General features: G+C 39.8%; 1 protein-coding gene across 2 annotated transcripts in view; it reads left to right on the top strand.

The window, feature by feature from the left end:
- Positions 1-1,145: 1,145 nt before the first annotated feature.
- The window catches only part of SMTN (smoothelin), a 51,888-nt gene continuing 40,608 nt past the window's right edge, over positions 1,146-12,425 (top strand). For both annotated transcript variants that reach the window (XM_053468543.1, XM_053468544.1), the window contains exon 1: positions 1,146-1,328. In XM_053468543.1, the coding sequence (XP_053324518.1) occupies positions 1,194-1,328 (135 nt within the window). In that variant the 5' untranslated portion in view covers positions 1,146-1,193. The remainder of the gene's footprint in view (positions 1,329-12,425) is intronic.

Consider the following 12,425-nt stretch of genomic DNA (forward strand, 5'->3'; position numbering starts at 1 on the left):
AAAATCCTACAGTCCTAAAATTGGTGCTGTATCTTCACAAAAACACAGGAATAGAAAGAGTTAAAAGACATACCAGCATTTTTAATACCCTAGGGTGTCTAGTTTTCAAAAGTATATGATGGTGGGGTAATGGCCGGCTTCAATGAATTCCCAAATAGGACATGGGTGCAGGATGCCAAAATTCCATGTTGGAAAACGCACACCTCCCAAAAGTGGCCTTTAGCCTCCAAACAGCCCAACAAACCCACGCATGGTTGGTTTGACTGTACTCAGAAGATGTTGCTAAACACATATTGGGGAGCTGTAAATTCATACCTGAAGTGTAATATGTGTGAGAAAAACCCCATAAAGATACCACCACAAAATCGACAAAGGCTGGTGGTGGAATTACAGCATGGCAAGAGTTAAAATACCAGCATTTGACATACCATGAGGTAAATTTAATTGGCCGTCTTTAAAGATGTAAAAGGTTTTTCACATTAAAGTCAGAAATTTTATATTTTTGCCATATTTTAATTAGTAAATGAGAAAGAAGAAAATTACAGCTAAACACACAAAAATGTTAAAACAGTCACTGTTACTGAGGGTACAAAAAATAAAACAGTCTTGTCACAAAGGGTGTATTTTAGTATCTTTTCTGTACAAAAATACTGTTGACGTGTTGATTTATAATATAAAGTATTGTCTACGTTGAATAAGAAGGCGGCCAAACAAGAAGCCAACTTCAGCACAATGACACAACTTTCCAATTAGTATGAGCTTAGTGCGAAAATGAAACACTTTTTCCCCCATCCATAGCCATAAATTAACCAAACATTTTTTTTCGGGGAAAAAAGACACAGTAGCGCTTTTATGGTCATACTGATCCCTACTGATCCCTGATCCCACTTATACAGAAGACTCTATGATTTGCTCCACAAGCCGTTGGAAATGACAGTTCCAGTTTGAAATAAACCTACAGTAGCTTTACCTGCTCGCAGTTGCACGTTCCCTTAGTTTGAACTACAAACCCCGGCGTGCCTCGTAAAGGGGGCGGGTCTTAAGATTCAATATATCAAATGGCAGCCGGCGTATTCAGCAAGGCGTGTATTCGCTTATTGTGAATGGTTAAGATATTATGGGCGGGGATAGAGGGGTGGATCAATCACCGGAAACGCCGTGATTTGAAGCTGTTGTACCAGGCTATAGCTTAGATGTTTGCGGAGCGCGGTGAAAGAAAGCGCTGTGTGGCCGCTGCGAATAGGGATACGGGCGGTACAGAGCTGGTTCACAGAGTCATGTCGGGGGAAAGGTTCTCCGCAATGGACGAAAGCTCCCTCCGCAAGTTGGTGAGTACAGCCTTCCAGTGTTGTGTGGAGTTAACCATAGGCACAGTACGCACGTATGGTGGGTTTTATTACCTTAAGTCATAGACTTTGTGGACTGTTTCGTCAACACAACTGATGTCTCTTACACACACACACAGTTGGGTTGTCTCTGTGTGACTGAATGGCTCGCATGTACCTCTGGCTTGTCAAGTGCTAAGAAATCTCTGTTCTGGTGCTGAGGATTTAGCGAGCTTTTAGATAGCTTTCAGTGTCTATCAGCTTCTATTGACTTGATGCCATATCGGCAGACCTTACGCTGTTGATATATTCCCAATCAAAATAGTTTTACACTTATGTTAACAATGGCATATTGTGATCGGTTGTCATGGTGTGTTGGCACTCACCCCTTTTGCCCTGTAGATCTCCACGGATGTCATCTCCCAGCAGTTTCATGTGTAGGTGACTAACCTGTGGCATACATTCATCCCAGACGCTGCTTTGCCATAGTATCGCTGCTTGGGAGGCACCTCCTGCTTTTCTTCTGAGGTCATCATTTTGGAAGGAAATGTTGAAATCTAGGTGAAGCATAGGGGTCTGCATAGTTTGGAGTAATTTTATTTCTTTTTTAATCCGAACTATACTGCACACAAAGGTTCTAAACTCTTCTGATATCATAAGAATTTATCAAATATGCTGTCTTCCAGTTGTGATTATTTTTTTCTTTGCAAAATACATAACATATATGGAATGAGTTCAGATTGTTTTTTTATACACACTGTTGTATATAATGTATTTAGTGAAATTTACGCTTGATATGTGATTGAGTGAAAGTCACTTTGAAACATCTTCGTTGCACGCTCAAAATATACTTTCTGGTAGCAAACAGTGAAAGTCGAGGCTATTAGGTTAAATGGATGAGATTTCTCAGAAATCACTGAGTCTCAATTTATCCTTCATGTTACACGTTTATCACCCGTCATAAGATCACACGGTGTGATTGATTAGAAGGGACCTTTTTCTACCCGTCTGCTTCCAAAGTGAGTCAGTGAGTTGTGTGTATGTTGCACCACTGAACACTGCTAAAAGTGGTGATCAAATAATCGTCCTGTTGTTATTGCCTATGAGGTTATAATGCATGAATCACTGTCTGCAAAAGCTATCTTTCCGTCTGAATTCATCCAGGTATTGATGAAGTGCGATATCTTATTGACAGTTGTCTGAGTTACCTTCCTCCATATCAAGGCAATTTTCTAACCCTATGTCAACAGCGGAGTTCTACCTGAATACATTATGTCATTAGAAAAGCCTGTGTGACCTGTATTAACCACTGAGAGTCTGATATTGACAGGACTAAAGAATGGAAACTTCTATGTGACCTAAATATATACACTAAACTATTTTCCTTGGGAACTACTTTTCCTTATTGTATATACGTGCCACCGTTTGGGTCCTCATACAAGCCTTTAATTAAGACTGTCTGCCTCATATTTTAGTTTTACACATGTAAATTAGTAATTATGGCCGTAGGTGCATGTCAATGGTCTTGCTGGTTTTAGAGTTCGCATTTCGCATTGTTCCAGTGAACTTAATGTCTAGACATTTTTCAGATATACATGCCACTATCCCGTTGCCAGGGTTTCCTCATTGAGCTCTTCGATCTAGTAATGACGGCTTCTTTTTCTTTTTTGTTCTTCCAAAGAAAGGCATTAGTTGTTAGTCAATCCATGACTTGACGGGCATAGTGAACTGATGTGTGAGTTAATTGCCCCCCCTTATGCACCTTCTGGAAATGGTGTAGTCAAGCATCCTCAGTTTTTAAGGAATCGCTCTAATTATAATGACTATTGGTTCTCTTACTGAATGAATGTGAATAGATAGCTTTTCTTTTTATTTCCATTTTTTGAGTCCATTGGTTCTCTTCTTGAATGAACATGAATGTATATATATTTTTTTATTTCCATTTTCTTGTTTGCGCAAGACTGCACTTTGATTTTGTAAATATGTAATCTCAAGTGGTAATCTCTACTAGAAAATCTTTTGTAGCCTCTTGTATTTTAATTCCCTGTACCTTTAGAAATTAATTGTGGTACCTTTTTGGTTTATGTTCTGTTTATGCCCATCAATTTAAATATTTTTGGAGGATGCAATAAAATTTAGAGTCAGATCAACCTTGTGCCCTCTAAACCACCAAGGTTGCATAAATCACTGCGGTGTTAACTCTCCTGTCTTGTTGTTTTCACAAAGCTCTCACCCCAGGGGTTGAACATAGTAAAATATTAGCAGACATATTTTGCATAGAATTTACTTAGCTGGAATCTGTGAATGTTTTGTACTCTGCATGTGCTGGATGTTTCATAGTGAAGTAACCATGGTGTGGTCTGTTCTTTTTTTGATACAAAAATAAGACATAAATGTATAGACGGAACATAAACTATGTTTTTTAAGACAAAGCAGGCTGAATTGTACCACAATTTACATACTATAAAGCAAATAACCTGTGATTTGCTACTACACAATATCCTGCCTTTTATACTAAGAGTTTTGCATACTGTAAAATACAGTAGATTTCAGATTATTTTTTTTGGCACCATCAATCTTTATTAAGTTGTCTTGATTATTTTAAATACATCATTAACAAACAATGGTAACATCACTTCCAATTTAGAAACATCTTGAAATTACTGACTATAAATTTTACGTTTGCAGTCACGGGTTATTCTTCAAGCAAATATAAATGAAATAGTCCGTGATCGTATGATCACTGATATTTCTTGTGTTTTAAAACCATTGTGACATACTAATGCATCCCAATACATGCCATTAGAGCACCATATCTCGGCTTCCTGATTAATGTGTGATCAGCTAAATTGGATGTAATGCTTAAAGTAATAAAACCTAATTATATGAACCCTGATGATGTCAACATGCCTAGTTACAAGAGATCCCAGAAATCTATTGAAACTCAAGGGATCTGTAGTCTTTAAAAAGTGCTTAAATGGGGATGAGGGAAATAAAAAACGAAAAATAGAAATGTTAAAAACAAAAGGTCCAAACACTTGTACCTCACTCCTTTTAGAAATATAGAAGAAAAAAAAACTGTGCCCCCAACCTAAAGTTTCCCTTTTACTGCCAAATATTTTTATTTTAAAATGACAAAACAAACCATTGAGGTCTGAAATACTTGAGTCTGAAATACTTTAGGGAAATATAAGCACTTCAGCCATGTATGTATTTTTATATCTATATATGAATATACTTTTTCAGTACCAATATGACATTCAGCTTTACAGTCAGTTTTTCCAAGTGTTAAATGACATCATCTTTGCCACTTTGTCGTAGTCCAATGAGGATAAAAGTATGACATTAACGGAAACATTTGTGAACAAGTACAGTGTATGGAAATCCAACAGAGAAATGGTGCTTTGGTACCTCATAAGACATCATATCGTGCAGGTGTTTAATTTCTTCTTTCCTCTATAAAGAGCTTTTATGGATACTTTCTTCTATGCTTTATGGAACAGTGTGAAATGCTCCCAGTTAACATTTGTGATTTGTGTCTGAATGGAAAAAAGTAGGATGCTGTAATAAGACCAGTATTGTGGAGCAAAGAGGCAAGAAAATGTCGAACGGAAAGAAATATTAAGGCAGGAGGTCATAGTTAAAAGTAGAGGGTCAGAGTCTAGGACATCATGTGAGGAAACTTTACTGAGAGAGTGAAAAATGATCAGCCTCCTAGCAGAAATGGTAGAAGTTAATACAGTGAGGTAATATAAACACACATGGGATAGACATGGCGCTATCCTGAATCTAAGACATGACCAAAGACCAAATAAGGTTTGAGGTTTTCACAACAGGAAAAGTGGGCAGACGAGATGGACCAAATGGTTCCCATCTGCAGTCAGATTCTGTCCTATGTTTAACATTTTTATATAAGCCATTAAGAATATGCGTGGAATCATCAGAAGAACTCAAACTGAAGCAGCTAACTTTGTTACCCTTTAGTGACTATATTCAGTCTTAAGACATTAAAATGAATATACCGTATTGGCTCGGATATAGGCCGCCCCCGTATATAGGCCGCACCCTAAAAGTTTGGTGCTTTTTTAAAGAAAAAGTTTTTTTTCTTTAAAAAAGCACCAAAAAAAACATGCTGCCACTCTGTCCTCCCTCCCCGAGATACGCTGCCACTGTCCTCCCTCCCCGAGATCCGCTGCCGCTGTCCTCCCTCCCCGAGATCCGCTGCCGCTGTCCTCCCTCCCCGAGATCCGCTGCCGCTGTCCTCCCTCCCCGAGATCCGCTGCCGCTGTCCTCCCTCCCCGAGATCCGCTGCCGCTGTCCTCCCTCCCCGAGATCCGCTGCCGCTGTCCTCCCTCCCCGCGATCCGCTGCCGCTGTCCTCCCTCCCCGCGATCCGCTGCCGCTGTCCTCCCTCCCCGCGATCCGCTGCCGCTGTCCTCCCTCCCCGCGATCCGCTGCCGCTGTCCTCCCTCCCCGCGATCCGCTGTCCTCCCTCCCCGCGATCCGCTGTCCTCCCTCCCCGCGATCCGCTGTCCTCCCTCCCCGCGATCCGCTGTCCTCCCTCCCCGCGATCCGCTGTCCTCCCTCCCCGCGATCCGCTGCCGCTGTCCTCCTCTGCCCCCCCTCCTCGACTTACCGGAGCAGACTCCCGGGTGTCTTGCGGGGCCGGCGAGGGACATGTACGCAATACGCGTATGCAACTTCCGGTACCGGAAGTTGCATGCGCGTATTGCGTAAATGTCTCCCGCCGGCCCCGCAAGACACCCGGGAGTCTGCTCCGGTAAGTCGAGGAGGGGGGGGCAGAGGTAAAACGCTTAGATAACCTCCCGTGCCGGCACCCCCCCCCCCGTGGGAAGTGCTGGCAAGGGAGGCTGTCTGAGCGTATCGGGGAGAAGGATGCAGGTCCCCTGCACCGCTGCGGGGGATCTGTATCTTAACCCCGCTGCCTGCCCGGCGCCCGGGACTGCATGTCCCGGGCGTCGGGCGCTAGAGCCCGAATATAGGCCGCACCCCCACTTTAAAAACTTAAAGTGGGGGAAAAAAGTGCGGCCTATATTCGAGCCAATACGGTATATTTTTATGCTTTTTAAGTTGTGCACTCCTACACACAGGTGGCCCATTAATGGTGTCTCTGTTGGGTGCTGTCCCACTGATTCAGCTCGCTTGGTAAGCTATACAGCTAAACCTGAGGTAGCTTGACATAATGGTGGGCCTTACATTGTAAAAGAAATTGTCTTAGGTGTTTTGTGAATAGCTTCATATGTTTCTATTCCTAGGAAATAATGCAATATCCAAGCATCATGGGTGGACAGGCGTCTTATACTCTGGGGCTGCAGGTAAAGCCCCCTCCCTGAAACACACACACACTGGCACACACACACTGGCACACACACACTGGCACACAAACACGTACACACTAATGCCAACATATGTATACAGGTTCCCATTTACTGTGGGGTCCCGCAGCGTTGTTACCTCTGTGTTCCCACATCCGTGACTTGTCTGGTCCACGTGGGGCTGGCACTTTTTGAAGAATTTCAGACCAGCAGCCAGTTCTTTACTGCCAAGTGTAAATCTCATTATCAAAGTATAAAGGGGATCACAAACTTCAGGGAGGCGGACATTCTTGGACTTAAGTGGTGAATTATTTACCAAAGATCAGCCTGTCATTTGGCAGTGCAGTATGAATAGTTATTAATGGAACTGTAGCATCTAAATATAAAAAGGTCAGATACATTTAAATGTCCCGTACTTACAGCCATATACTGAAAATAGTTTAAGTTCTCAATTCTCACGAATATGTGGACATCCAATGACCTTTTGACCTGTCTGTTTATGTAAGCTTATAATTAGCATTACTTATATGCATAACCGATCAGTAGTATGCAACGTAAACAAAATGTAAAGACCCTTACACTGACAATGGGTTTGAGATGTGCATGATGCTTTATTACAGCTCAGCCTTCTCATCTACTATGGGGCATTTTATGTTCTTTCCTCATAAGGTATAAGGTAGTTTACTAAGAAAGATAATCATTATTGGGTTGCGTCAGATCCTTTGTTGAAGGATCAGCTACACATTAACTTGTAAAGCACATAGGTCTATAAATTCATGGTTTTGGTTGACTTGGTCATTGTTGCCTCCTGACTTGAAGATTTTGCTTAGTTAAAGTACCATGTGGTTATGTTTTTTTTAATTTTTTTTTTAAAATATTAATATTCCTAACATTAATGTAATAAAGCAAATAACTGACATGAATTAAGAGACTAGTTTCTCTTCTATATGCCCAAAGAAGGTACTAGCGTTTAACCACATGTGTTATCAACTGTGGTCCAAGTTCCTGCTGTTTATTTTAAAAATGTCAGGAAGCGTATATTGGGCAAACTTTAGTTGTCTATCTTTTATTTAAGAATAGTTTACGAAATAAGTAAATTAAGTAATGGTGCAAGCGTCATGTTTACAAGAACAATAAATAAAAATCCATTCTGAAGGTGCATAAATGCGCACAGGTATATATTTCAATCCTTGTAGACCTAGAAATACTTACAGCAAACCTTTATGTTCTAAAGACAACATGGTCAGGATTGGTCTGATAATGAGACACGGTGATTTTCTTTTTTTCATAAAGAACGTGTACCCTGTAGAAGTGTTCATAGCATTTTACCAGTACTTGTATTAGTGAATTTCATATCATATGTTTGTAATCCTATCCTGTGTGACTTTATTTTAATACATTGGAGTTCAAACGCTCTGATCTTAATTTGGTCTTGAATTTTTGATATTAATAAAAATAACAGTAGGGACACAATATGTATATAGGTTGAACTTGATGGACTTTGGTCTTTTTTCAACCTTATGAACTATGTTACTATGTTACTAATATTAGTCTGATGTATATTGAGCAAGACTGGTCCCAATCAGGACTGATTGTTTTTAAACAAGCTCTTCAAATATGTGACCCTAATCTTATTTTTTATTTTTTTTTAATTATCAGGCTGTTTATAGGGTATAGGATTTTTCACGTGTAAAGACTCTTTGCCGAGAAAATGAAGTCATTTGAACACTGAACTTTGTCATGTCTTATATTGTCTCTATATATAGTATTGCTGCAACCCACCAAATGATCTAACCAAAATGTACTGTCATAGTTCAGTACTTAAGTAAGTACGGCTTCTAAGAGCAAGAGCACAGTTTGATTTCAATGATCATATAGATCTGCTTGGGAGACAAACGATCATTTAAGCCTTTTTATTTCTTTTTTTAACCCTGCAAAATCTAACATTGTCCTCCCAATAATAAATGTGCATGTTCAATCCTTTGTTTGTGCGTTCTGCTGGCCAGGTACCATTGCTTCATGTAATCTGGTACCTGTTCAATGGAAATGTTTGTAGTGTATAACACACAGGCCCTTAAGGGAACCCATTCCTGGGTAGTTTGTTTCCCATAATGTCTGTTCCATGGTGAGTTAGCTGTGCGCTGACCCCAAGCCTGACATTTCTGTAGTATCCTGGGAATGGGATCCTGTGTGTGAGAATAGCCACTGAATCCTTCCTATATACCATGCGGCACCTACTATGTAACAAACTGTGTATGTGTCATATGTAAGTATACATTATTTATGATCGGTCTGTCGCTGTTTGTTACGTATTGTCTGTGTATATATTATAACTTCTTGTTTAGGGCTCGATTTCCTCATCCCCATATCCCTAGTTAGTACTTTGTCTCTACTTGGCTTCATTTTCCATTTCTCTACTGGAAGTGCTCAATGGCACTTCCGGGTGACATCACCCACTTCACTAACCATGTACCATGGCCTTGTAACTATCTCACCTATTTCCAGGATACATTTATATAAACCACAACCTTTAACCAGTAAACTGTGTTAAACAAAATGTATTGTCGTTCTGCTTTTGGTCATCTGGGTCTAATTGAATATCTTGGGCTATAAATGACACAACAGCTTGTAAATTGTGCAACGGCACTACTGTGTACTGGTATCGCGAATAGATATCTGTCAGTATTGAAAAATCACTTTTTTTTTTTTCTCACACCTGTGGATTTGCTGAAACAAAATATTTTGTGATCCAGTAAAATACCACTCCATTAAAATTGTGCTGTTCTGCATCAGATATGGATATGTGTTCAAAGAGCTTGCATCAGGTGTTTATTGTCTCAGTAAGTGAAACCTTCCATTCCCTCGTTAATAGAACAATTGCCATTTTAGGACCTAGAACTTCTATGATTAACAGACTTTAAATGTCCAAAAGCAAGTGAAACACCGCAAGAGCATTTCATTTGGCAACATAATTCCTGATGACAAATTAATTCGTTTTGGCCGATGAAGAAACTTGTGTGACCTTAAGTTGATCTCTAGGGTTTGAAAAAAGCAATGCATCTTATTTCTTTTGCAATGAAAGAAAAAAATAAAAAAGACCAGTATTCTAACAATTAAACTATTGTTCCATTGACCAAACAATTTGAATATTGATACAAAAGGGACTTTATGATGGTGGTCATCTAAAGGCCGGGTCCCCAAACTTGCAGAAGGGATGGTTGTTTGCTAATGTAGTAGTTTCACTAACGCACACAAAGCCTGTGAGACAACTATATCTTTGTTTTTGCCTATTCAGGATTCCAGTATAGCCACCCAGAGCCCTATCTCCAGGGCACAGTCTGTGGTCAGTAAGTGTGTAATGTGTAACAATACAGTTGTGAAAACAATATACTGTAGAGAGAAACTGCAACGATAGGAGGCAGGGACATGAGTTTGACATGCTGCAACACACATTCAGAAAGCTTGCCTGATTACCATGGGATTTGCAGCCTACCTTAACTAGAAGAAACTACTTGTAACACGGGGTCCTATGGATCAATAACATTTTGGCTGTATAATATAAGTCTGTATAACCATGTTGACTTGGGAGTAATGAATGTTATACTGCTGGTCTTGCAAAATCTCTGTGTTGTCACACCAATAGTACAACACTCGTTACTCCCAAGATGTATTTTTTTGTGTCTCGAAGGAACAGTACTCTTCTATATGACACTGTTTATGATAAACATCCCATTCTAGAGCAGATTTCAGTGAATTACTGATGATTGCTTTACTTTATTGGTATTTCCTTCTTGAAGTGCCAGGTAATGACATGGTATGAAGTCACAGGATATGGAAATGTGGATGTGACAGTGCTTGAATAATGTATAGGATCAGAACAAAATGAACTACACCCAAATTATTTTATCAGAGTGAAGTGGCTTCAGAACAGGGTAACATAACTCCAGCTGAAAAAGGCTATTAAATGTGTGTTCTTGCCTAATTTTAGGTGGTTCAACAAATGTTAAGCCTTTGCTCAAGCTGCAAAAAAATGGGGCTTTTGGACTAGAGTTGGGCACCTTGTTCTTGAACCTATTTAAATGAAAAAGAATACAAAACAGTTCTATGTCAAAAACCCATCATTTATATTGCCGGAGTCTTGAAACAAGCTATACAATTTCAAAGCATTTTTATCCTCTTTCTTTAGTATCTTCATTGATCAAAAGTCTTTCCATCGTAAATGGTCTTATTTAGTCTCACCATGTCTGATCTTCACTAGTGGTAACTAGCGTGTATCGTTAATAGTTTTACCATCACGTTTTAAGGATACGTATGTAGTGTTTAGTATATGTTTAAGCCAAGCAGTTACTATATAAATTGTCCGATTTCCCACGTCATCTCCTTTAATCTCTGATTGCCCTGATAGATTTTTTTTTTTGTTGAGACATTACTTTTCCTGTCTACATGTTTGAAGCTCGCCGTTCTCTGACACGGTGCTGTGAGTAAGGATTAAACCATATAAGGAGAAACTCCGCATATCTGACAGCATCTCTCTCCTCTCCCCCCTCATTCTTTCCCACTCGCTAATTTCCTTCCACTATTCCCCGTCACACAACTCAATTTCACTTTTTTTGCTCTTCTAGGAAACCCTACTTCATTTTAACGTTAGGTTTTTGGCTTGGTATAGCTTTCAACACGACGAGAATTAAGCACAAGCACATTCTGTCACTCTAGCTACTGCTGCCTTAGGGTGTTGTGAGTTTCCAGAAGCTGTAATCCTTAAAAGCCAGGTTTAAATGATTACACAGAAGGAAAAGCAATTTTCTTGTAGTTTATTCAGAATTCCTTTGTATTTGAAAGCTGACGTAGACTGTGGAGTGAAATGAAATCAATATTCTCGGCATGCTTGCCACAAATTGAGGAATTTTATCTAAATGTGTGTTTGTTTTTTTACGATGGTGTTTAGTTTCTTTCGGAAATGTTTCTGTGTATAACTAATTTTCTCTATCTTGCTTGCTTAACCCCTTCTTGCTGTAGTATAAACGTCATTTCCTGAAGAGGGCATGCATGACTTTTATCTTGGAACACATAATTGGACGTTTTCGTATTAGAATTATCGCAAGTGCTTTACTTGTTCTAGTCCCATGGGGAAACCTTCATAGCACGGCTACATAGCAGAAGCCAGAGGTAGCCAACTTGTAAGAGACCGGATATACTGACTCATAGCCAGTCTTGAGACAGCTAAAGACTGACCAGTAATCATGGTTATTGACTTTAACAGATAAAGCTACCTAATAACTTTTCCCTGAGCCATTCCAAAGTGAATTCCTGTAGCAAAGCAAGCATAACGCATTCAGAAAAAAATCACATGCCATCAATGGTAGATTCCCTTATCTACAACACATGCTTTTATAAATGTATATGTGTCATAAATGATACATTGAAATTTGTGATGGCGACTTCTAGCTGTGTGTTTAAAATACTTATTGGTGTTTCAAGGGGGGCAGTGTTGCCACAAATACTCTCCTGTGTTTTGGTGCTTGCTGGTTGACATTAACAGAGCGTGGTTCATTTTCTGTCATCGTAGCACATTGCTACGTAAAAAGGCTGTAATGAAGACAGTTGTGCTCACACAGCTTTGTCATCCATGTCAATGTTTGGATGTTGGTTGTCTTATTCTGGCCTGTTTGGGTACTTTTGCATAAAAGTAGAGTCACGATGACTGCCTCTCCCACGTTCATTAAATCAGGGGAAAGGGTATGTCTGGAGGGTATGTGTCATGATTA

The sequence above is a fragment of the Spea bombifrons genome, chromosome 1 (assembly GCF_027358695.1).
Source record: "Spea bombifrons isolate aSpeBom1 chromosome 1, aSpeBom1.2.pri, whole genome shotgun sequence".
NCBI classification, from domain to species: Eukaryota; Metazoa; Chordata; class Amphibia; order Anura; family Pelobatidae; genus Spea; species Spea bombifrons.